Source organism: Acartia tonsa, chromosome 8, assembly GCF_053477335.1.
Source record: "Acartia tonsa isolate MP-2025a chromosome 8, ASM5347733v1, whole genome shotgun sequence".
NCBI lineage: Eukaryota > Metazoa > Arthropoda > Copepoda > Calanoida > Acartiidae > Acartia > Acartia tonsa.
The window spans coordinates 44,358,211-44,383,364 of NC_137267.1; the positions used below are offsets into that span (position 1 = coordinate 44,358,211).

At 31.4% G+C, this 25,154-nt stretch overlaps 2 protein-coding genes and 1 long non-coding RNA gene across 3 annotated transcripts; all 3 read right to left on the minus strand.

Annotated features, from left to right (window-relative positions):
- Positions 1–857: 857 nt before the first annotated feature.
- On the minus strand, positions 858–7,902 carry LOC145327029 (uncharacterized). The gene is made up of 11 exons (XM_080170513.1): positions 7,779–7,902; positions 6,861–6,925; positions 6,500–6,589; positions 6,141–6,183; positions 5,863–5,942; positions 4,856–4,975; positions 4,479–4,539; positions 3,748–3,899; positions 2,798–2,878; positions 1,621–2,359; positions 858–915 (listed from the first exon to the last, which is right to left on the minus strand). Exons 1-10 carry the CDS (start codon positions 7,817–7,819, stop codon positions 2,304–2,306), a joined length of 789 nt encoding a protein of 262 aa, XP_080026639.1. The 5' UTR covers positions 7,820–7,902; the 3' UTR covers positions 858–915; positions 1,621–2,303.
- An 851-nt stretch (positions 7,903–8,753) lies between these two features.
- Positions 8,754–10,963, minus strand: LOC145326634 (uncharacterized). The gene is made up of 5 exons (XR_013881930.1): positions 10,958–10,963; positions 10,512–10,582; positions 10,184–10,204; positions 9,244–9,298; positions 8,754–8,813 (listed from the first exon to the last, which is right to left on the minus strand). It is a non-coding gene; the product is annotated as an uncharacterized LOC145326634 (long non-coding RNA).
- A 169-nt stretch (positions 10,964–11,132) lies between these two features.
- LOC145326635 (uncharacterized) lies at positions 11,133–24,925 on the minus strand. Its single transcript, XM_080170004.1, has 19 exons — positions 24,273–24,925; positions 22,771–22,863; positions 21,923–21,970; positions 21,721–21,759; positions 20,786–21,278; positions 19,285–19,385; positions 18,726–18,814; positions 17,730–17,770; positions 17,106–17,167; positions 16,635–16,667; positions 15,463–15,514; positions 15,025–15,134; positions 14,830–14,917; positions 14,347–14,468; positions 13,956–14,015; positions 13,670–13,762; positions 12,954–13,051; positions 11,939–12,017; positions 11,133–11,275 (listed from the first exon to the last, which is right to left on the minus strand). Exons 1-19 carry the CDS (start codon positions 24,439–24,441, stop codon positions 11,133–11,135), a joined length of 2,013 nt encoding a protein of 670 aa, XP_080026130.1. The 5' UTR covers positions 24,442–24,925.
- Between the last annotated feature and the right edge of the window lie 229 nt (positions 24,926–25,154).

Below are 25,154 nucleotides of genomic sequence, written 5' to 3' on the forward strand. Positions count from 1 at the left end.
CCAAAAATTTGACGAATTGCCATCCCTAATCAATACTATCAGAAATAACTACAACAAAATGATTGGGTAATGGGTATAGTTCTTTTCGTGGCAACGTCCCTTAAGAGTCGTTTCTTAGTATTTAACAGTAGCTTTTCACCTATTTCTAGCCCCTGCGGGCCAAATTACCTTACCCTACAGTGCAATCATCTAGCCCAATATAACCTAACCTAACATAAAATAACCTATCAAAAGCCATGAAAATACGACAAATCGCCCCTTAAGGGGCGTTGCCAAAAAAGGGACCATTATTCTACTTTAACAAAAATTTTTGTTTGATAATTCTCCTCATCCGTTGGAAGTAAGTTTTTTTCCTGAAAATAAATATTAAATAGTTAATGGAGAGAAATAATCTTTGGAGGAGATTGTTGTAAAGATCAAAATTATAATATGATTTAAATTTATTTTTGTAACATCCATGATTGCCAACATTGCTTTGACAAGCTATTCCTAATTTTATTTTACTTTCAATATAATTATCTATAGTCCAGTATTACACGATATTAAAACATTTACTTTATATTTTCAAAAAATAGAAATAATGTAATTTTTTTATGAGAGAAGAATGCACTAATAAAGCTCAGACAATGATATTTTTTAGTTCTATTATTCAATTAACCTGAGGTCAAGCTCGGACCATTCCATTTTTTTCTCGTTTAGAAGATGTGAAAACACTGACCGACTTGTCCCCAGGACTTTTCTGGCAAAAATTTCGGTCCTACATTATTTATTTATTAAAACAACCGAATGTACATTTAATTTCTGATTTTAACGCAGGTATTTATTTCACTTAAAAATCGAGATTTTTTTGTGGTTATTTTAATTCCTTATTCCATTCAAGTGAAGATAATTCTTGACTTCTTTCTTGAGAGACGCCTGAAAATTAATATACATTTTACAGTATTCAGACAAATTTAAATTTACATCAATATCCATAAGAAGTTAAGATATCAGCATGTCGGAGCCGTTTAATTTTGATGTGGCTCCGGCTCCGACTCCTGCTCCAGCTCATACCTTAAAATTAATATATCAATTTTTGTTCATTATTGAATTTGATAAAATAAAATAAATAATATAAAATATTTAGCTTTTATTTGATTAAAGCTATATAAAAGTAGAAGGATGTGTGTCTATTTGTTAAGCAACAATAGTTTTCCAGTTTATTATATGGAAATAGACCGTAGCCAAATTATAATATTACTTTAAAAAATCATTTTTAGCTAATCTGGAGCCGGAGCCGTTTTTAACGAAAAATACGGCTCCGGCTCCACCAAAAATGTTGCTGTTCCCGGCTCCGGCTCCGAAACGCTGAAAGATATAAAAAAAAATCATTGAAAAAAAACATTAAAGTTTGATTGTTATAACTTTCTTGACAGACAAATGTATGGACCGATGCAAGTTATAGAGTAAATTGCACACTACTACTAAAAATATGTCAATCATTGCGGGTCAAAGAAGACATCCTTATAAGAAAATATCCCCAATGCAATGTTTATTCCCTAACATACAAACTTATGTATATCACTGCTTTGGAGATTTAAGTATAAAAATATCTTTAATTTGTGTTAAAAAAACCATTACCAAGTCATTAATTTCAACGTCTTCCCCATAATACAGAGGGTCTAAAAAGCTCATTATGCTGTTCTGTCTGAAAACAAATATTTTTTACAAAAACTTACGACTTTGAAAAGAATGTCTACATATTATTATATCATTTTCTGATACTTAAAGCAAAGAAATCAAAATCCGATTAAAAGTTTTATAAAATTAAGTTTTAACAAAGTAGTTTTATTTTTACATCAATAAAAATAGTAAAATAAACAATGTTTTTAAAAATTTTATCTTAAATCTTGAAATATATAATGTACACTGAACTAATGAAAAACAAGATAAGTTAAACTAAAGAAAAATAGATTTAAAAATGACAAAATAAGTAACTGTACATATGAACAGACATACTAACCTCATAGAACATATACAAAGGGGGGGGGGGGGTAATGCAACCATCTCGTTATGTCTATTTTCCCAAAATCGAACAAAAACTTGGAAAAGTAACGGCTAACGGCTCAGCCTTTAGCCGGTTTTTTGGCTATTTTTCAGGCAAATCTATCATTAATTACGTAGGAATCAACTTTTAGAAACATATTTTTGCTTTAACTCATGTGAAATGATACAAAAAAATATTGTTTAGATTTCAAGTACCAGCGGCTACCAGCTAGAACCGGTTAAAACCGACTGGGAGCGGCAAAGAGTATGATGATTATTTAATTTTCGTAGTTTTGTAGGATTTCAATCTGGGCCTCCATAGGAAGATCATGTCCTGAAATTAATATTAGATATCAAAGTAATATATTAAATGTATTTAAAGAAATTAAATGTGGAACTGTTAAGAAACGTCGGCGGAACCACCACTTTCGCTGAAAACTGTCGTTTCCAGCCGTATTTTTTTGTCTTTTTGACCAAATTAAACAATTTTGAATCATTTGAGACAAGCATAATAAGTGTTAAGTGAAAATATAAGTAAAATAAGTTGTCTCAGGTAATTATAAATTGTCTAATTTAGCGAGAAAGGCAAAACAATTTAGGCGGAAAACAGCTTTTCTCGACAATAGGCGCAGTTTTGCTGCCATTTCTTTACAGTTCCACATTGTTTCTCTTAAAAGCGACTGCTGTGACTCTTTGTTTAAATTGAGTTTCTTTGACATTTAGTTTGGGTTTTAAAAATGTTAAACCCACCCACTCTCTTAATATTATTCACCTGGATCAAGGTAATTTGCCCTTCGATGAGTGCTGAGGTATAGATCTGGTCTATGACTTAAGATTCCAGCCAAAAGAATAACTAAATTAGGTACATTTTAATAAATTTTCTCGTATTCATTCGAATCCGGTGGATAGGAACCGGTTCTCATCCATACGAAAAAACTATGTCTAGCATCGTATTATATCCAGCTTTCTACGAATATAGAAATGTACAATCATAAGATTAAAACTAGTTTTTTTAGCCCGCGCCTTCAGCACCTCGGGGCTAAAAAAAACTAGTTTTAATCTTATAATTGTACATTCTATATCCGCGGAAAGCGGTTTATAATACGATGAAAGAAATAACTATTATCGTATTCATTCGAATCCGGTGGATAGGAACAAATATAGAAATGTACAATTATAAGATTAAAACCAGTTTTTTAGCCAGTGCCTTTGGCACCTCGGGGCTAAAAAAACTAGTTTTAATCTCATAATACTTTCTATATCCGCGGAAAGCCGTTTATAATACGATGCGAGAAATTACTATTCTCGTATTCATTTGAATCCGGTGGATAGGAAACGGTTCTCATCCATACGAAAAAACTATGTCTAGCATCATATTATATCCAGCTTTCTACCGGAACTTCGGGGCTAAAAATACTGGTTTTAATCTTATAATTGTACATTCTATATCCGCGGAAAGCTGTTTATAATACGATGCGAGAAATAACTATTCTAAAACTCTTTAAGTCAGATATATGATGCAGATATGTTGTAATATTCAGTATTCTTATGTATATAATAAACATATTTTAATTTGTATCTCTGAACTAAAGCCTATAAACCAAAAAAATCTGTACAGATGCCCTGCCAACTCCATCTAAAAATCATGTGGACAGTCACTTCCATGGTTTATACATTAAATATTTGTTCTTTAACCTTAACAAATCTTTAAAAATTTAATACCTGCCCCAACATGGCTGTCTGGGCAATTGGTTCTGGCACCCAGGGGACAATTTGACACCTGTGGTCCTCTAGGTCCGCAACACCACATTGTGAGGGGTTTTAAAGCCTCTGAGCGATATTGGAGCAGGTTTAGGATTGGTGCGGTTCCGTCTCTGAAAACATATGCATTTCATCACTTTTTATAGTCCTTTTTTATATTACAACTGTAAAACAAACTCTGTTTGAGGCAATAAAACTTACCGCTTCACTTCACTGATTACAAACGGACATACACCGGGCAGACATTGGATGAATGATACGAAGCAGACGTCAGTAGTATTGATTAGGCTAGGTAAGATAAGTTTAAAATTGGAGGAATCAATCTTTCAGCTATACCATAGCCAAAAGGGACTATCCAATTCCACAGATGAGAGCAAGTTTTTCTGAGCACCTTCCAGCATTGCTTCTAAATGCTTTTTTGTGAATAGAATAGAATAGTATAGCTGATAGAATCATTGATGGAAGGTGCTTAGAATCACTTGCTCTCGTTCGTGAAAAGTACCATCTAGAGTTATTTGAAAAAGTAGTAACAACTGGACAAATAGATAGACAAACAGTTTAGATGTCCCAAGGGCTAAATAAAAGGCGAGAAAACACTAAAAAACTAATTTTATTTTGCGGAAGAAGTGACAAATATGTATAATGGGAATTAAAAAGAAGTATATCACATTTATATGCATTAAATCAACTACCTCTGGTATGCAATGGCAACCCTTCTTGTACTCCTTCTGCTGTTCATGCGACTTGGTATGTCTAAAGAAAAGGTAATAATTAAACCAAAACTAAAGTTCTATCTTAGTAAACTTCTACTTTAACTTCAACACAATTGTAAGACTAGTCAAATATTTCTTTTCTCAAATGATTAGAAGACCTTTACTGTTTAATCATTCGAAATTGTCTTAAGAATTACAATCATAACAAGATAGGTTAACCTCTTAAGTTTCATGATCTGTAAGTAGATTATCACAGGATAGCATTAATTGGGACAATATAAGAAACAGGCAGATGTTATTTTGTATTTCAAAAGAACAGAAAATACAATAAAGAAAACCTAAAAACTTAAAAATACCTGGAACGAGCAATATGTTTTGATTTGGAGCCCAAGGAGGAATTGGAATATCTTGGTCTAATACTCTCCATATCTGGTCATAGTTATGTGGCTGGACATCAGGACATCTGTAGATGTATCCTAAAATTTTATGTGCTTAGATCTCGTTTAAATAAGGAAACACCCTTTTTAATATTATTTATTCATGATAATATAGAAGGTTTATTTATAAATTTATTGCAATGATAATTAAACGTTTAATATTTTTTCAATGATGTCTATGTAGTGTGGGGGCGACTTTCCATCATCTCTGGGGCCGGATGAATCAACTTTAAAATGGGGAAACAGATTATTTGAATTTTTTTCTTATTGAAATGATGAAATCCAGGAATAAGGTATAGCCAACAAGCGAATCAAATGGGCGTTATCCTCTTAGAAATATTTTTTTTCAATTTAGTAAATTTTTATACCTTAACCCCCCCCCCCCCACGATTGAACTAGGGAGCCGAGCGTTGCGGCTAGACAGGGAAGGGTGCCAATGTATGCTGGATCAAATCTGTTTATAAATATTAACATTGATCACATTTAAGGCAGTTATCTATTTTAAAATTTAATTTTTTTGGCAATCATAAATATTAGGTAAAAGATTAAATAAAGTTAGGATTAGAGTTGGGCCGGATATCCGGTCATTTTCATTATCCGGCCGGATACCGGATATTAGAACTATCCGGTTACATGATATTTGGATAATTTTTGACGCCGGATATCCGGTTATCTGGCCGGATACCGGATATTAAAACTATCCGGTTACATGATATCCGGATAATTTTTGACGCCGGATATCCGGCCGGATATCCGGTATATTGCCGGATATCGAACGTTTGCAAGATATCCGGCCGGAACAGGATATCCGGAATTAGAAATCAGCCGGATATCCGGTATCCGGCCAAAAGTGTCCGGCCCAACCCTAGTTAGGATGTTACATCACATTTGTTTCACTTAATATAACTTTGAAATTAAGTTTTTACCTTGAATGTACTCTGGAGGTGTATCCATTGCTTCATGGAAAAGTGTTAGATCTTCAAACGCTGTAACAAGTTGTTTTCTCCTAAAAAGATTAGTAACTAGTTAATAGCTTGAATATTTGTTTCAATTTTGCAATTTAACAAAAACAAAAGAGGTTTAAAGTTTACTTAATAGATACCTATTATTTATCATAAGAGGATTGCTCGTACACACACTAAGTGATCAACAAATAAGACCAATAATAAAGGGAAAAATTTTATAACAGTATTAAATCAATTACCTCATGTCACATACAATTTCTTCAGCTTTTCGCAGTATAAATGTTCCTGTTAAGTTTGTATAATTTATATTTATTTTACCAGTGATAACCTACATAACAACGAAAGGGGACTTGATTGACACTCTAGTTAAGTTAATTTACAATCATATAAAGGCATATTCATAAATCAATACCATTTTTATATTATGTCACAAAACCGGAGATGTGCTTGATTCTTCCGTCAACAGCGGTGGATGCATTTTTTTAAAGGAATTATATACCTATAAAAACTGCATATAGCTCTACTGAACAAGAATAACCACACTGCCCTAACTACTTAACAAAACATTATTCAAGAATAACAAACATTTATACAACTTTTCCTTGGCAAAGTTCATGGAAATCTGTGCGGAAAAGCTGAGGAAATTCGGTCTCTTCTCTACTCAGGACATTTACAGGGATCAGAAGACCTAAAATCATTATATGGTTCAACTCTCATTTGGTAGTTTAATTTAGAAATTTTAATTCATCAAGAACAATCTTCTTTACTGCATACATAACCTAGTTTTAATAATATGTTTAAAATGTAAAAAACTTTCACAAATGTATATTTTTCAGTGCCACATATATTTAAAAACAGTATGTGGAATTCTTATGCTGCGTTTAAAATAATAAGATTTCTTCTCTTAGTCACTTATAAATTTCTTTTGTTATTTGAAAATTCTGGAATTGAAAATTTACCATTGGCGATTTGCAGTTCAGTTGGGCGTTTAAACAGGTTAAAGTCAAACAAGGGCTCTGGATGCCTAATAAAAATAATATTCATTAAAATACTCAATTTAACTAACTTATTATTCTTACAATAAAGTAAAAGAATCTCTGATTATGTGTGTGTATGTCTCTCTGTACCGAAGAATCTTGCTAACTGCTGAACCAATATGGTTCTTCTTTACAGTGCAGCTTCTCATAGGTCCTGGGAAGTTTTATAACTATAAGTAGATTATCCTCTCCACAGAAATCATCACTAGAATAAAAATTAACCGCAAAAAAAATTATTCTTTAATTTAAAACAAAAAAATAAAGTGGAGTGTGTCTAATTTCAAAACCTCCCCCCCCCCTCCCCCTCAAAGGCTACTTGAGGCTCCTATGGGCATAGTCGGTAGTATTAAAGTAAATAACTAGAATTTAAAAACCTATGGCAAATGTTTGGATTTTTACATTTTGAAGATATTGAAACACATAAACGAAAAAAATAATAGCACTGAAATTTGGCATGGAGTTAGCTTTAAAGTGGTACAATATGAAACTGAGAAGAAATGGCTGCAGAACCGCCGCTCTCGGCGAAAAAAAAACATTGTTTGCCTATTTCACCAAATAGACAATTTGGAATTATTTGAGACAAATTTTTCTTTACCAAATTACCTTTATATTCTTATATGAAACTTTAAATATACAAACACTTTTGAAATATTAGAAAATTTTATGGCTGAAAAATAAGTCATTCTCTCAAATGATTCAAAATTGGCGGTTTTGCCGCCGTTTCTTAAAACCCACTACCGTTCCAATTTTCAGTACTGTTATTTTTTAATTGGAATTTCTTTGACTTTTAGTTTTGGTTTCACACCTGCCCCCCCCCCCCCCCCTCCCTCCTTTGTATACCTAAGAGTGTCCAGCCAATTGATGGTCATCAAATTGGCCATAAGGTGTTCAGCCTCACTTAAATATGTGACACCATCCGGAAGTTCATGTGACAGGTAAAATGGCGAACCCCACTGAAGTAAGTTTAACATATATACTGCACAATGTTTTAGGCATGCTAAATAACCTAATATGTTTCTTATAGGTTTTTTAATGCAACCATCTCGTAATCAGTGAGCAAATGGCACTTAGAATTCGAATTTTGATCTGGAATTTTGCATGAGTAATCCTTGGTAGGTCTATTTTCCCTAAATCGAACAAAGTCGAAAAAGTAACGGCTAACGGCTCAGCCGTTTAGCCGTTTTGTGGCTATTTTTAGGGCAAATATGCCATAAATGATGTAGGAATAAACTTTTTGAAACATATTTTTGCTTTAAATCATGTGAAATGATGCAAAAAAAACATTTTTGATTTCTAGTACCAGCAACTAGCGGCTAGAACCGTTTGAAAACGTTTTGGAGCAGCTTAAGGTATTATGTGGAGATAGGTTTCGTGATGATTTCCCTTGAGAATAGTTTAGAAATGGCTAAACTACTGAGCCGCCAGCCGTTAGCCGTTACTTTTCCAACTTTTTGTTCAATTTAGGGAAAATAGACCTACCAAGGATTACTCATGCAAAATTCCAGATCAAAATTCGAATTCTAAGTGCCATTTGCTCACTGATTACGAGATGGTTGCATTAAAAAAAACCCTCCTTTGTTGAAGGGGTCTAACAAAATTATTAACAAAACCTAATTTTGATAAACAAAAAGGATTGAAAGAACAGTTAAACTACAATTTCAAAACATTTTTTTATTATTAGATATTATTAAAATAAACTAGAAAATATTTAGTTAAGGAAAAGTAATATCTATATGGAAATACTTTGTAGAATCATAAGAACTACTGAATATAAAGTTAAGTTGAATAAAAAAATTCATTTATATTGAATTATGATTAACTTTCCTGAGAATTTATTGCCACAGCATTACAGTAGAGGGCAGTTATTTTCATTACCTAGAGAAAAGGGGAGTGTCACAAATGCTAAGTATCCATAAAATTTATGTGTTGGAATCCTGTTTCAAAGTCTTATCATACAAAACTTTACAGATGCATGGCATTTGCAACACCCCCCTTTGTCCTTTCTCATTTTATTAACGGACAAGCTGAGAAAGGATTTTATTGATACAGTTCAGATTAGCACTCTTTTATAATCAGATCTTAAGCAAAGACTTTATTTCCAAAGTAGCTGCGTGAAATTATAAGTTTAAATAAAACCTGCAAGAAAGTCTCTTTTCCTTTACAAGAACTTCCACTAGTTTTTTCCTGTTCAAAACAAAACAGTCACAGGTGTAATAACAATTTTTATGCGCTCTAGATAACCTTTTGCATTTTAAATTCAATTTTGTTTAGTTAAGAGCGGCAAAAAAATTGAAACACTACAAACCTTTGGTGTAGGCTCATAACCACAAGGTTCCAATAGAACAGGATGAACAGAATATCTATTAAAGATAAACAATTTATATAAGGCATGCTACCTTTATTTAAAAAGATATATAGTACTATTATGCTGACTGAGGTTTGAATATTTGTACTGTCTTTGACAGTAAAGGTAATGCTAAAACATAACTTTATGATAGGTGCCCAACTTCTTATTATATGAAACTTTATCCTGTAATTAAAAGCGAAGCTTTTCTATAATTAGGGTCGGTCCGTCCGTACGTCCGTCCGTCCGTAACGGATAGCTTTTTTCGTTAATTTAGGCATGTTAGGATTGTCCTATCGATTTAAAATTTTGCATGGTGATTCCTTAAATAGTTAGGTACGATTTAGAAAGCGTAGCAACTCTATAATCATTACCAAAATGTCCGTACGTCCGTTTTAAACATGTTGATTTTTTTACTTTTTTAACAACAAATTTTTATGTGATAAAATCATTCGATTGATCTGATTTTTGGTATATTGATTCCTGGGAGAACAAAGTATAATGTTATAAGCGAAGCAACTCTTTAATCAAGTCCTTAAAATGTAGGTATGTCCATAAACATTATCCTGTATAAAGCATTTTTTAAAACAAATTTACTTAGAATTTTGCTTCGACTCTTATATATTTATATTCTGATTATTTAGTTCTGACAATATATAAGTGTTAATGTCGTTTGTCCTACCGTTTCAGTGCTTCGCTTTTATGGATGTTGTCATCCTTGTTTATAATAAAAATTATTGGAAACGTTAAAAATCGCCACATTGACATTGTAATAATATTATATTAACCATAGTTAATGTAGACTAAACATAATCCAAATGAAGATTTTTAAAAAGTAACAGACGTTTTTAAATACTCTTGTTCAAAAAGGTGATTCCTGATATTCAAAAATAGCATTTACCTGTTTCCTAGGATCTTGTACCTAAAACAATACAAAATGTATATTTTTGGAAGTATCTGCTTTCATTAAGTATAAATCAACCCGCTGAAATGAGTCTGTAACATTTGAAAATTTAAAGATGTACAGAGTTTCACTATAGAGTCCTACTTAATCTTATATCTTAGGTTACAATAATCTAAAAAAATGGTTATTTTAAAATGTGAAGGAATTCTGATGAGGAAAGGTAAGATATAAGTAAAAAAATTAAGATAAGAAAATCATTTAATGATAATTAATAAGCTTTAGAGATATATAGGAATTGATTGTCTAATTTTTAAAATATACAAACCTATATATTCTGGTAAAAAAGTTCTCCACATAAACTCGTCCAGTTGAGCTATACGTTCTTGAATGGTTAGCCTATCAAATAGGGATATGAGAATACATAGGACAAGTTTATATGCAAAAAAAATAATGAAACATTACACAAACAAGAAGCAAAATGTTTTAAAACTTAAATAAGTTGGGTCCAAACTAGTATTATTCCACATAATAACTTACTGAAGGTGAAACAATTACCCAGGGCTCGGTAGTTAAGCCGCGTGCAAGCCTCAAATTTAAAGATGGGATGTCTGTTTAGGAACAGGTTTGAAAATCAATCAGAATCTTTAAGTTATAATATGATGATTTCAATTAGGCTTACTCGCTACTGCCAAACCCAGTAATTACCTGTTATTTTAGCCAGGTAATTTTAAAGGTTTGGTATAATGTAACCCACAGATAAACCCTAACCACCTGCATCCCTTTCATTCATCTATTCTAAGCATTCAAAAACTTTATTTTATCAACTAGTAATCCGTGCAGGATGGTTATAAGTAAACTAACCAATCCTGTAATAAGTTTAACCAGTCCATAATAGTTGAAAATACTAATCTACTTAATATTGTAAATAATGACTATATTTGTATCTCTAAATCCTTTCCTGACATTCCATTAGCTGTCTTCCGCGAGGAATTTCCTGACCTTCTGGTTTTGGCACTTCAATCCTCCGTCCATCAACAGATCTTATATTGGAGCTTGTCTTTGAGGGCAACACATAAGTAGTTCTGAAATCTAAAACATAAAGGTTAAGTTGATAACCAAGAATATTTTTTTTTTAAATGGAAAAAGAGATCATTGACCTTTCATGTAATATCATACAAACCCCCGAGAAAAACAAGTTAATTGTTTAATCAACCAAACAATAAATATTGCTTACAATTTCATATACACATGCATACATAAAGGCGAGGGGGGGGGGGATGTAATGACATCTAAAGTTAAACAGTGAGCAAAATCTAGAATCAATAGAATCTAGCTCAATATTTAGAACATTTTGCTCACTGTTAATGTTTAGATGTCATTATGCCCCCCTCCCCCCATACTATTTTGGCGGATCGATATTTAATTAGTACAGAGAATGCCTGGTAATTTAGAAAAGAGTGTATGAATATTTTACGTCAACAAAATTTAAAATTACAATGAGAAATGGCAAAGATATAGAAAATCTTTTTAAAAATTTTAATAATAAAGAGTATTAATATCTATTGTTGTACATGGATTTAATTAATATTGTACATCCCATACAAAAAATCAGTATAACATTATCACAAAATTTAGCAGAAAGAGAGGGAAGGGGAAAACTAAATTGTCCACAATTCTGAATATAAAACAAGATTTTTTAAAATTCAAATAAAAATCTATATTGATCTTTGTTATCTGTTGCATGTTATTTACCTGTTCTTTCTTCAATAACTCTAAATGTTTCTTGAACAGAACCATGCTGTCTACCGAATTGGTACCATATCTTGTCCATCTGAAGCAATAAAGAAATATGTTAGTGGGGGGTAGTTTAGCTTATTTGAATGGTTAGAGGTCAACTTTTAAAATAAAATATGCATCTTTTTGGATATAATAATCATATTTTAAGAAAAATGTAAAGTTGAACTTCATGTTCAGGTCCCACACACTGATTATGTGAAAGTGGCAAAATTCCCTCCCCCCTCCTTATCTCTTTATGCATTACATATAAATCACAAATTAAATACTTTGTACCAAAAAAATAAGTATTTATCAAAACAACAATGATGGTCAGACTGCCTTTTTGCAGGTTTTTGGCTATTTTTATATGTTTTACATTTTACCCCATATTTTTGGTGTTTTTTGTCCTATTTTCAAAATTTTTTCAGTTAAAGATATCAAAATTAAAGGGGTACTTTCACGAAATGCATTTGAACTTAATTTAGTGAACCGAATACTTTATCCTGGTTAAATGGTTAAACTACATTTATATGGTATATATTTGAAAGAATTTCAATTTTCTACAACGTAGTTTTTAAAATACCAAGACTTGAAAAAGACAATTTTCAAGTCTTGAATTTAAAAACTACGTGGTAGAAAATTGAATTTATTTCAAATATATGCAAAATGCAAATAAATGTAGTTTAACCCATTAACTCGGAAAAAATATGCGGTTCACTAAATTTAGTTCAAATGCATTTCGTAAAACTACCCCTTTCCCGTCGTTTGAAGTAAACAACAATGACGGGCAGTCCCATCCACGAATTTCTGTGGTTTGCTACTTATGGATGTTATCATCCTTATTTATTTAGTCAATAAGGGTTGATCTAAGAAAAACTAAAATAAATGTACTTTTGAGTTTCACGCTAGTTTGACAAAATCACTTAATATTCTACTTTTTCATAGACGTTTTAAAACAAATTCAAAAAAGATTAAAACAAAATTCATTTACCAAAACAACGAGGTGTATATACTCTGGTACATCTGCAATCAAAGATTGGACACCTCCTTCAAATCCCCCATGAGTTTCAACAAACATCATATGAGCATCTAAAACATAAATGTTATTAAAACTAATAACTTCAAAGAATTGCAAGTGAAATATTTTCGCATATTCATTCGAAACCTATTCTAATCCACCGGATTAGAACTGGTTCCCATCCATATGAAAAAACTATGTCAGGCATCATATTATATCCAGTTTTAAAGTTGTATATTTTTATATCTGCAAAAATTGCTGTTTAATACAATGCGAAAAATAACTATTCTCATATTCATTCTAAACAAATTATTATCCGGTGGTTTACAACCGGTTCTCATCAATACAAAAAAAAATATTATTTGGCATCTCTGGGCTAAAAAAAATGGTTTTAATCTTATAATTCTTAGACAGTGAAGGGGCTTCTTAAGAACAAATAGACTTATTATTTGTCTCAAATGTAATTGTGTGAATGTTTATATCCTTTAAAACATCATGAACGGCTGTCGACTTATCCTTCCACAATTTTTAATAAGTTTTGTTTTGTTTCTTTGGAGTGAGGGGGGGGGGGGGTTCAGTCTTAATAAAATCATATTTGACTTCTCTAATTCTTGAATTACACTCCCCTTTTTGGGTATTTGTATTTTCTTCAGTGTAAAGAAAAAAACTTCATGAACAAAATGTCTTACGATTGCGTTCATCGGTGGCAGCAGGGGATGATGTGGCTGTACAGATGGCCACGAATCTGGCAATGCCATCCATCGTAGAAAAAACCAGCTTTCCTAAAAATACAATATATAAATTGAAATAAAATGATAACACTACAACTAGGGGGAGAAATACTTTTATCCCATAAAGTAATGTATTAATACAGGATTAGTTGGTCCATCGATTCGCACAAAGTGCATGCCTAGCAAGCAGATGCATGCACTTTGTAATCTTACACTTATAATTAAATTTAAAAAAATAAACTACCTAGAGCATTGATGCTAGATTTGCTACTGTAGGTTCTATCAATTGATAATCTTTGAAAAACTTAGGATTTAATTTAATGTTACTTTTATCATTAAAATATCAAAGGTATAGCAGAAAATATTGGAAAATTTAATAGGGGGGGGGGGGGTGGTATAACAACAGTCGACCAAAAAAGTGATACGCCACTGAAATTTGAATTCGTTTAAGAAAATGTGTACATATAATATAACGATGGCAATTTATATTATATTTTATTTACCAAATTAGAGCATATGTAACAAATTTTTCCATCATATTTGCATTGACACTTTTTTGTTTAAGTTTCTTTTAGGTTTTTGTTTTGTTACAAAGAAATGCTCATCCCTTTAGATGAAAAATAAATATGTGATACATAATTTTTCAAGATTAAATTTCCTAGCTTGCAAATGGGGATCTCTACTTTTTGTCACTTTTATCTCAACCCCATCCAAGGCCAACACAACCGTGTACATCAATCTGGGGGCATTAGGATTCCTGAATATAGATTAAAAGTATATGTTGAAAGTAAATTCTAGTAACTCATAAAACCGCTACCCCTAGAGAGATATCGGCTATAGAGAAAAATTACCCCTGTATAAAAAAAATTAATTCATAAATCTAAAGTAAAAATAGAGTAGGGGAATGCCTTGGCCCAAAATAGGTGCAACTCATTACCAAGCAACAGTAGGACTTCTAGACCAAGGTTATGCAATCATAGAGTTGGTTGTCTATTGGGTGTTACCTTACTGAATACCCTGGGCAATTACTGCAATTTAAAATCAAGAGTATGTTCAGTCGAGAGGCTCTTGTTCATGCATTGTCCCTTTTGGCTTAAAATATTCTTTATCTTTCTTACCTTTGCTGATATGCTTCTAACCATGGGCGATAAATTTCAGAAACGCGAGGATTAGTCATGGTTGCATGAATGCATATATCCCACCACTCTAAAAGAAAATATATCTTAATGACAAACAAAATCATTTTGGTTACCTAAACACTGTGAAATTTTCTTTTTTAGTTCATTAAATACAAGAAGCATATAAAAATCTACCTTTCCATGGGTTTGGTAAAAGTGGATCTTCCGGTCTTAAATGAAGCCTTCTGTTCCTTACATTAAAAGGATGGGTTTGATAGAGCAGACTCATTGATTGATCAAACCACCTTAAAAACAAATATTACATACAAAATATGCAGCAATTATGCCTTTTCGTCAGTCTGGCTGGAAATGACATACATCTTAATGTTAAAGGTTTGATTATTTTAGATATATATTAATCAAATATTCTATCTCTTACTTTTTCATATTTTTTATCATTGTGCATCAGTTTTTTAACTCACCTTTTCCATTTGTCCGGTCCATCCAAGATTTTTTTTGTATTTTATTTCTTATGGATGTTATCATTCTCATTAATATTGTAACTTATTATTTACTTTTTTTCAATAAGATCATTAATATAAATGCAGAAAAAAATATGAACAAAATATTTACCTAGAAACTGTTGTTTTTGCAACTCCAAAAATAGTTCCCATCGTTTCGTAATCTTAAACAAAATTTTATTATTTTTACATAATAAAAAAGGGGGGAGGCGGAATTGACACTTTTTATAACCAGAACTAATAGTCAAAGGAACTCAACTAAATAAAAAAATACAGCTCCCTCCCTTAAATAAACATATTTCTCATTTTAATTACATGTACATGTAAGATTCAGAATCAAAGAAAATAAATTAACTCATAATATATCACAGATAATTAGGTCTTTAGAATTGCTCTTAAATATCAAACGAAATAAAAATAAGGATTTCAATTTCTTAAATTATTAGATTAATAAGAATGATTTACAGAAAATTAGCTGTTTAGAGGTCATGAAAATCTTGATGATAAATTCTAATCATACTTATAACCTATAATATTTTCTAGCCTGAGGAAATAGAACTTCAATTGTACAGTGTTTTTTTTTATGAGAACTTTTTTGAAAGCAATTTTACCACACTTATAGTTATCAGAATTTAATGATTAATGGCTTATTTTCTTTGTTTTTTAATGCAATTAATAGAGAAACAAAAACATATCTCAGTTTTTATTTAAAAAGTACAGTAAAATCTAAAATTCAAAACTTAGGTGTCAACATCTAAAATTGGTTTTAGCGCATTTTTCTTATGCTCAAATATTCAACCTTTTGCAAGAATGGCTGCTAAACAATTCGAAGTTGAGATATAGAGCTAAAAATGTATACAGATACTATTAGGGACATGTAATAGAACATATCAAAGTTTTAAGGTCATATCTCAACCAGGGAGGGAGTACTGGCCCCCCAAAGTTGACTACAGAAAATTCAATTTTTTTCTTGCAAAGTGTATAAGATTTAGGCATAAGAAAAATGGGCTAAAACCATTTTTAGATGTTGACACCTAAGTTTTGAATTTAAGATTTTACTGTACTTTTTAAATAAAAACTGTATATTTTTTTGTTGTTCTATTAATTGCATTAAAAAACGAAGAAAATAAGCCATTAATCATTAAATTCTGATAACTATAAGTGGGTTAAAATTGCTTTCAAAAAACTTCTCATAAAAAAAACACACTGTATCATTATATACTTTTACAAACAAGAACAATTATTTTAAAGTAGCTTTACTTGAAATTATTGATCTAAAATTACCTATATCCTTTACAAACTTAAGGAGTACAGCACCTAAAATTATATAAAGAATGACAAAATTCTTCAACATTCCTAAAGTCTTTTAAACTGTATGACATAACATTCCAAATGGTTTAGTTGAGAACCCTTAGAGCTCATGTGAGAAGTGAATATGGGGGTCAAGTGGTTTATAGTTATACTATATATCAGCAACCACTAGAAATAAATGGAGCAAACCTTAGGATTTTACTTTTTAATGCCTAAAGTTACTTTAAAAACAATTGTCGCCACCCCCCCACCCCATCCACCCCAAAAGAAAACAATCTTGAGGTTCATACCATTAATACTATTGTGTGTTACTTAGAAACCAATAGAGATACATGGAGCAAACCTTAAACAGAGATCCTGTTACTTTGAATAATTTTAGATCCCCCTATGCTGTACATTCTTTATTAACTTTTTAATTTCTGATATACAGTTCAATTTTCTTACATGTAATTGCCTCTGCAGTACTCTGTTGGTTACGGCCAAGAAAAGGTACAACATAGCTGTCTCTAAACAAAGTATGACACCATCAATAAGGTAGCAAAAAAATATTAAAAGATATAATGATATGAACATAGTTTCAATAATCAGAAAAATTATCTTATATGATTTATATTAAGAAAGATTGTAAAGGGATAATTGCATGAAGTGAATTTTTTAAGTTAAGGAACTAAGAGTAATTAAAGTTTAAATATTTTTGTATATTTTGATAAGTATGGATCAGTTATCAAGATATTCAAAAGAAAACATTACTTTTACTCAACGATTTTTGCAATTTGTCTAAAAATTTTAATTTCTTTATTTGAAAAATGTGAAAAATATAAAATAGCTTAAAAGATGTCTGGATGTTTAATAGCCAATTATGCTTCATAATGATAGGAATGTTGACAAAAAGTTTCAACTGATTATCTGTTTGCAAAGTCATTACTAAGGCAGAGTTAATATGCAAGAGTTAATGCTATGCAAGAACAAAATAAAATTTGTTAATCCAATTGTTCTTGACTAACGTTTTCTTTCTTAAAAACTGGCAGAGAATTATTTTTAAAAAAATTAATTGTCAAATGTCAATACCTGAACTCACAAAATGAATCCCAATCCATTGACAGGTTTCTCTAAAGAAATGTTTGATGTATATATCATATTAGAAGTTATGAAATGATTATTTTCAAATTCCTGTTTTATTTACACAAGGCAGCTAAATCTTATTTAGAGCAATAATAGAATTTAAGTTATTATTATAAAAAATACACAAGTAACTTTAGAAAGTGTCTAAAAAATCAGCAATGGGATGTCATAAAAATGAGGGATTATCCATATCTTTCTTGAGTTTTTATTTCAACTTCTCTCTCTGCCTCATTTTTTTGACATCACATGGCTGATTTTTGAGACACTTTATAAAGTTACATAACTAACACATAGTGCATGCACTTGTTAATGAGAATATGATAGTTTTGAATCTAGTCCCAAGACTGCATCATAACTAAAGATATTTAAATGGGGTCTACTGCTACCTTGTCAGGTGCATGACATAGAAAGTTAAGAGAATGGAAAAAGCATTGGCACAAGAAAACAGGCACAACTCATTACAATACACAGTGTAAGGACTTCCAAACAAAGAACCTGCAATCAAAGGGTTGGTTTTCTAAAGAGCGATTGAATGTCTAATCATATTCTTTATTATGAAGATTTGGATAAAAATTGTAAAATGTTCCTGGTAAGGATTATCTTAAAAACAGACAAATGGTGTAAGGTATAGTTAATACTCGCACAAAATTTTAGATGACAAAAGAAGGCCTACAAATAATTTGTCATTACTTAATAATGTACAGTTATCTAGCAGTGAACATAAATGTGTCTATTTCTTTAGTGAAGCTTTTCCCCAGAAGTATAACATCTTGACTATTTTAGATCATTAATAGGCCTTCTTATGCCACTAAACAGGATGTAATTGTACAGGCATGATATTTACATTGTACATACAGCTGTTAGGCAGCTAGCAGCTATTAAAGATATAAGATTTTCAGAGATAGCTTTTACAAGTAACAATCCCCCTTTGTAAAATTGTACCTTCAGCTCATCTGTTCCCATTAAGGAAGGAAGAAGGAATTTGTTGATATGCCTTGAAAATATCTTGTTATTTTCATAAGGATGGTATCCTAAAATAATTACATTCTTAAGCTATAGTTTGCTTCTCAGGCAAACATGAAATCTAATAATATTTATTTCTCGCATCGTATTATAAACAGCTTTTCACGGATATAAAATGTACAATTATAAGATTAAAACCAGTTTTTTAGCCCTGAGATGCTAAATGCACAGGCCAAAAAACTGGTTTTAATCTTATGATTGGACATATTTATATTCGTAAAAAACTGGATATAATACGATGCTAGACATATTTTTTTCATATGGATGAGAACTGGTTGTAATCCACTGGATATTAATCGGTTTCAAATAAATACGAGTAATATTTAATTTTCATTGTGTTGGTAGAGCACAGCAAGGTTTCTAAATTCATTTTAAGCTAAATTTTCATTTGAAGGAGAGACATTTCAAGATTTATGTTGTAATTTCAAACAAGAATATTTTTTTAGTAATAGTCTAACCAACATAAATTTTCTTTTACCCTCTGGTCCTTCTTCAGGCCGACGTGTACTTCTATTCATCATTATTTTTCTAACCTCTCTGTTAGTTAGGGAGCGCTGGTCCAACAGCTCTCTTATTAGCCTGAAATAATTCATACTTCAAAAATATGAACTCAGAACTATTGTGAAAATCATACAATATAGGTACCTATCATATATAATACAGAAACATCAGAGTTATTTGAAGTGTAATTCTTCAGAAAAGTTTAAAAGTTTAGACCACCACCAACCGCAAAATATCAAAAAAAGCATAAAGTAATTTGCAGTAGTTGGTAATATTTATTTGTGTTTTTAAAATCTTTTTCATTATTAAATCTGGCGTGGCAATTCCTTGGCAAAACCAAAAATGATATATCAATACCTTCTAATAAGAATGATTTTTTTTTGTTTGGCTACGAGATTTATAATTTTAGCTGGATTAAAACTGCTTCTGGGAAATAAAGGGGGGGGGGGGAATATGACACAATTGCGGAAACCTGGTGTATAGGCTTAATCTTTGGACTTAGAGGATGATAAAATCATTATTATATGATGAAATACCCGCAACTTTAAGATTATTTAGATAGGCCTCCAGGTTCCGGAGCTCCAGGCCTGCAGGTGGTCTCTTTACAGGTAAAAATAAAAAAAAATTAAGAGTTAGAGGTCAGGTTATGAAACAAAATATGCATGTTTTTAATCAAATATGTGAATAACATTCAAAAAGATGCATATTTTGTTTTAAAAGTTGACCTCTAACTCTTTTTAAATTTTTTTTCATTTTTACCTGTACAGAGACCACCTGGAGCCCCAGAACCTGGAGGCCTATCCAAAACATATCATAGTTGCGGGTAATTCATCATATAAGAATGATTTTATCTTTATAACCTATCCTCTCAGTCCAAAGATAAAGCCTATACACCAGGTTTATGCAAATGTGTCAAAACTCCCCTCCCTTTTAATAATCATGTACAGTATCATATCATAGACAATTTTCTACCAATAACAAAATATAAATATTATTATTAATATCAGTTTTGTTAGCCCTCTATCTGGAATTAATCATATAATTTTTCATTTTACTTTACGCATAATGCTGGCCATAACACGATTCCATGAATAGCTATTCTCAAAATTAAGAAACACAATCTACTTCTATTCATGTAATCAAAAACTGGATTAGTGCCACCAAACAATCCATCTGATGACATTTTTCAAAGTAATCCATTTATAAAATATAAGTATCATCATGTTTATCTTTCTTAGGTAGCTTAGGATCTTGCTAATCATTCAACTAATGTGAAGTTTTTTTATAGGTTCGAGAGAAATAACACTTCTCCATCACGCTACCCCCTCTCCCCAAAAAATATTATTTTTCTACTTCTTCTTTTAAAAATTAGTTAAAGTTCATTACAATTCTCGGTTACAGGTGTGATCGATAAGTTTCTGGTCCCATCAAAAGTAAATAGCATTAAAAATTATTGAGGAATAATACATAAAACTTACTCGACTATACCGCGGCTTTTGTCGTTGAATGTTTCTAAATCTGGGAGTGGGAAATAATTTCTCAAGTTTGGGCCACCAACCCCGTCTCCAACATCTTCCCCACCTCCACCACCATTTCCCCCGCCTCCACCACCATCACCCCCGCCTCCACCACCATCATCCCCGCCTCCACCACCATCATCCCCGCCTCCACCACCATAACCCCCACCTCCCCCACCATCACCATCAACCCCGCCTCCACCACCATCACCCCCGCCTCCAAAACCATCACCACCCCCGCCTCCACCACCACCACCCCCGCCTCCACCACCACCACCCCCGCCTCCACCACCACCACCCCCATCACCATCGCTACCCCCATCCCCTTCTCCATTGCCATCATCCTCTCTGCCATTGGCAACATTCTCACTTTCACCATCAATAGCACTACAAATTCGGGCATAGGTGTGATCTTCAGTTTCTTGGATTGAAATTACTTCAGATGGAGGGTCATCTAAGATAAATAAGAAAGTCTCTGCATCCAAAACACACAGAATATGCAATTCTTATTTATTTACTGAATCGTAATATTTGTCTGACAAAAATACTTTATAAATTGTCATTCTTAAAGTTAGTACTTAATTTAGTAAAGTTTCTTAATATCTCAAAAATAACAAAGGGAAAAGTAGGTTGCGGGTAAAATCCGTAAAAGTGTGTGTTTTAACAACTATTAAGCCTTTAAAAAAGTAGTATAAAGATGATATTCACTAAATATGTGTATTTCTTATTGAAAAGAACTATAGACAATTTTTTTTTTTTAAGTTGTCATAAATTTTTATCGTTCTACTACTGTTTTCAACTTAAAACACATACCTAACCTTTACGGATTTTACCCGAATCCTACTTTTCCCTTTTTAGATTTTATTTCTAATATTTTATTGTAAAATTTCTTTTACCTGAGACTTGAAATGAATTATTTGTTTCTGGCACTGATGCTGAATTTAAAAAAAATCTTAGTTTTTAACAAATCAGCATTAAAATGAAATATCTAAGAAACCCTTATTAGGATTTATTAGAAGTCTCAAAGTTATTAAAGCAAACGCATGACATAACAAAAATACACGTGAGTTTTTTATTAATATTTTTTGCTGATATTACCTTGAGAAATAATGTTTTCGATTGTATCTGTTCTGTAATCAAATGGAACTAAAATAAATAATTATACCTATAGTGTATGTGAAGGGTAATATAGAAAATATATTAGTCCCATGATTATTATTTCCATTTAGTAGACAAGGGGGTGGGGAGTTCTGCCAATTTTGCGTAAACAGGGAGCATAGGCATTGTCTTACAAGTGGGAGGTTATTTGGCAAAAGTTTCCTTTTTGGATAGATATTGTTTTTAAAATTATTGATTTGACATCCAGGTTCAGGTGTTACAGGATTCCATGTGGTCTTTGAACAAGTAAATTTTTTTTAAATTCTCTTTTTTTTGAAGAGTTAGTGATTAACTTTTAAACAAAGTATGCATCTTTTTGTTTACATATTTGAAAAAAAAGATACATATTTTTTATATGAGTTGCCCTCTAACTCCTCAAAAAAAGATTTTTTTATTTTTACCTGTTCAGAGACAACCTGAAGGCCTGCAGCACCTGAACCTGCAGGTCAAATCAATACTTTTTTCAAAGATAAGGAAGCTACATCCAAAGTAACTTTTGCAAATAGAATTAACACTTAATAATTAAATTTTTATAATATAAGGTAACAACATTCCAAACGAAATCCATTTGCTAAATAACATATTCTCTCACTCCTAAAACAAAGCTTATGCTCCTTGTTTACGCAAAAGTGTCAGAACTCCCCCCTCCCCCTTTTTATATTTTGTATCAGTTCAGAAAAAGTTTTAGAAAATATAATATTATATAAATAAGAAATAAACGAGCTTTTCTCAAATTATTAAAGGAAAATTGATTTTAGTGCCTAATCATCAAATCTCAACAAACAAACCTTCAATTTCAACAGTATCAAATTCTGTTACAACAATAGTTTCCCCATACAATGTTGTTATTTCCTTTTCTTGATATTCTGTTTCCACATCGTCTAAAACAATGCATTAATATATGAACAAGTTTTCATGAACTGGCACAAATAGTTAAAAAATTATTGAATGAAACTTACAAGTTAAAAAATTTTAATCTGAAGAAAAAAGCAGACACGCATAAAGGCGTTTTAAATTTTATAGAGTTGGTCTTTTGTAGCAACGCCCGCATAAATATAGATAAGACTTTCAATACTAACATAGAACAATAGGAAATAAGACAGACAAAAAATACATTCTACAGCTGCATTTCAAGAGCAAAACTAGAACAACAGATAGAGTAAACTAACATTAATAAACAAAGAGTGTACAAAAGAAGCTAGCCTGCTAACTTTAAACAGGACTGACAAGAATAGTTTTCTAGACCTTTAACATATTGAAATTATTTTCTGAAGCTTACTGGCAAGACAAGCTTAATATATGGCATCCTTGCCCTATAAAATGAAGAAAAAATTTGAAACTGTCTTTCATGACTGCAAGAACCATTCTTCTAGTGCATTTAGCCAAAGTTAAACACTTATGTTAACTTATTTAGACGGACGGGCAGGCGTATAAAAGTATATATTACAAACGGAAGGGAGGCGCACCGACATAGTTCACTAGATTGATTAGACTTGGTTAGGCAATTAATAAACTGTAAAAACAATGCCTCTAGCCTTACTATAGCCTAAGTTAGTAAGTTGAGTTTTTGTTAATTTACTGTGATAGACTGACATAAGAACAATTTTGCTAGCCCTATTATAGCCAAAGTGAGTTTTTTGCTAACTTATTTAGACGGACGGACAGAGGTATGGAAGACAGGATGCGGACGTCTGAAGTATCCTAAGTTGATTAGGCTTGGTTAGATGATTTTAAAACTATGATAAAAACCACTTCTATTTATATTTTAGCCAACGTTACAGTTGTTTATTAACTTACTAAGACGGACTAAAGGAAACGACTAAAAAGTACTAACATTTTATTGGTGGAATAAGTGAAAATTGTATATGCATTTTATCACGACATAAAACATGCAATTTTTCCACAGGTCATCTAGAACATTAAAGACAGACAGACTCAATAAGGTATAGAATAGACTGTCGGACTAAATTAATTATGTACTGAATGCTTATTTGCATGGAGAATATTCACAAAAATTATTATCATCTATCTTTAATAGCAGCTTAGAAAATCACTTTTCCACTATACGTACCTAACAAACAAATGAACTTTAAATTATAAACTATCTTCGCTATTATAAAACAATACATTTACTAAATTTTATTTGTGTGAAGGACAATTTGACAAAGCAATCTTCCCCATTAACACTTATGATTGATTTTCATCTTTTAATTTTAAAGTTTCAATGGCGGAACAAAATCCTATTTTTTATTTTTTCAACTGTTGAAAAGGAAGGTTGCATATTACTTGCCTGCAATATTTCTATTTAAATTAACACATTTCTGTTGATGTCTTTTCAAGTGATGCAATCTTGAATACTCTTCAAGGCAACCACAACATTTAAAAATTTTACAGGATCTCAAATGTACCGATAGGTGATTTCTCCTATTGAAAATTTTTAAACATTTCCAACAAATCATTTTCTGAAATTAAAATGATGAAAAAATATAAATTAACGCAAAGACAAATTCCAATTTTTTTGTCATTAGTGATCTTTATTTTAAAGTAGGCCAAGGTAAGGATGGCTTGCGACTTTGAAAATTTGATAAAAAAGTAAGCAGAATATTAATCCGTAATATATCATTGGTTTTAGTACAAGCTAGCTTGATTCACATACCTAACAGATGTATACAATAACCATTTGTTAGAATAACGAATTATGATACCACATTTTTTGATTGGCAAGATATCAAATGCTTTGCTAAATTCAAAGTGTATAATAAAGACATTATTTCACCAGTGTTCAATTTAATGGCGGCTAGGTTGGGAAAAACAGTCGACTCATTCCAATCTAATTGGGGTAGTTTCACGAAATGCATTTGACTTAATTTAGTGAACCGCATATTTTATCCTGGGTAAATGGTTAAACTAAATTTGTATGGCATATATTTGAAAGAATTTCAATTTTTACCACGTAGTTTTTAAATATCAAGACTTGAAAATTGTCTTTTTAAATTGCATATATAACAAAAAGACAAATTTCAAGTCTTGATATTTTAAAAACGACGTAGTAGAAAATTAAATTTATTTCAAATATATGCTAAATAAATGTAGTTTAACCCATTAACTAGGAAAAAAATATGCGGTACACTAAATTAAGTTCAAATGCATTTTGTGAAACTACCCCTTTGAA

Excerpts from the sequence above, each read along its gene's own strand:
- LOC145327029 (XM_080170513.1), bottom strand. The coding sequence starts at position 7,819 with ATGGCCAATTTGATGACCATCAATTGGCTGGACACTCTTAG. Across the intron at positions 6,926-7,778 it reads AATTGGCTGGACACTCTTAG|GCATCCAGAGCCCTTGTTTG; the intron begins GTATACAAAGGA and ends TATTTTTATTAG. Across the intron at positions 6,590-6,860 it reads TGAACTGCAAATCGCCAATG|GTCTTCTGATCCCTGTAAAT; the intron begins GTAAATTTTCAA and ends TAATGATTTTAG.
- LOC145326635 (XM_080170004.1), bottom strand. The coding sequence starts at position 24,441 with ATGATTTGTTGGAAATGTTTAAAAATTTTCAATAGGAGAAATCACCTA. Across the intron at positions 19,386-20,785 it reads AAAAGCCGCGGTATAGTCGA|GCTAATAAGAGAGCTGTTGG; the intron begins GTAAGTTTTATG and ends GAATTATTTCAG. Across the intron at positions 12,018-12,953 it reads ATATACACCTCGTTGTTTTG|ATGGACAAGATATGGTACCA; the intron begins GTAAATGAATTT and ends TTATTGCTTCAG.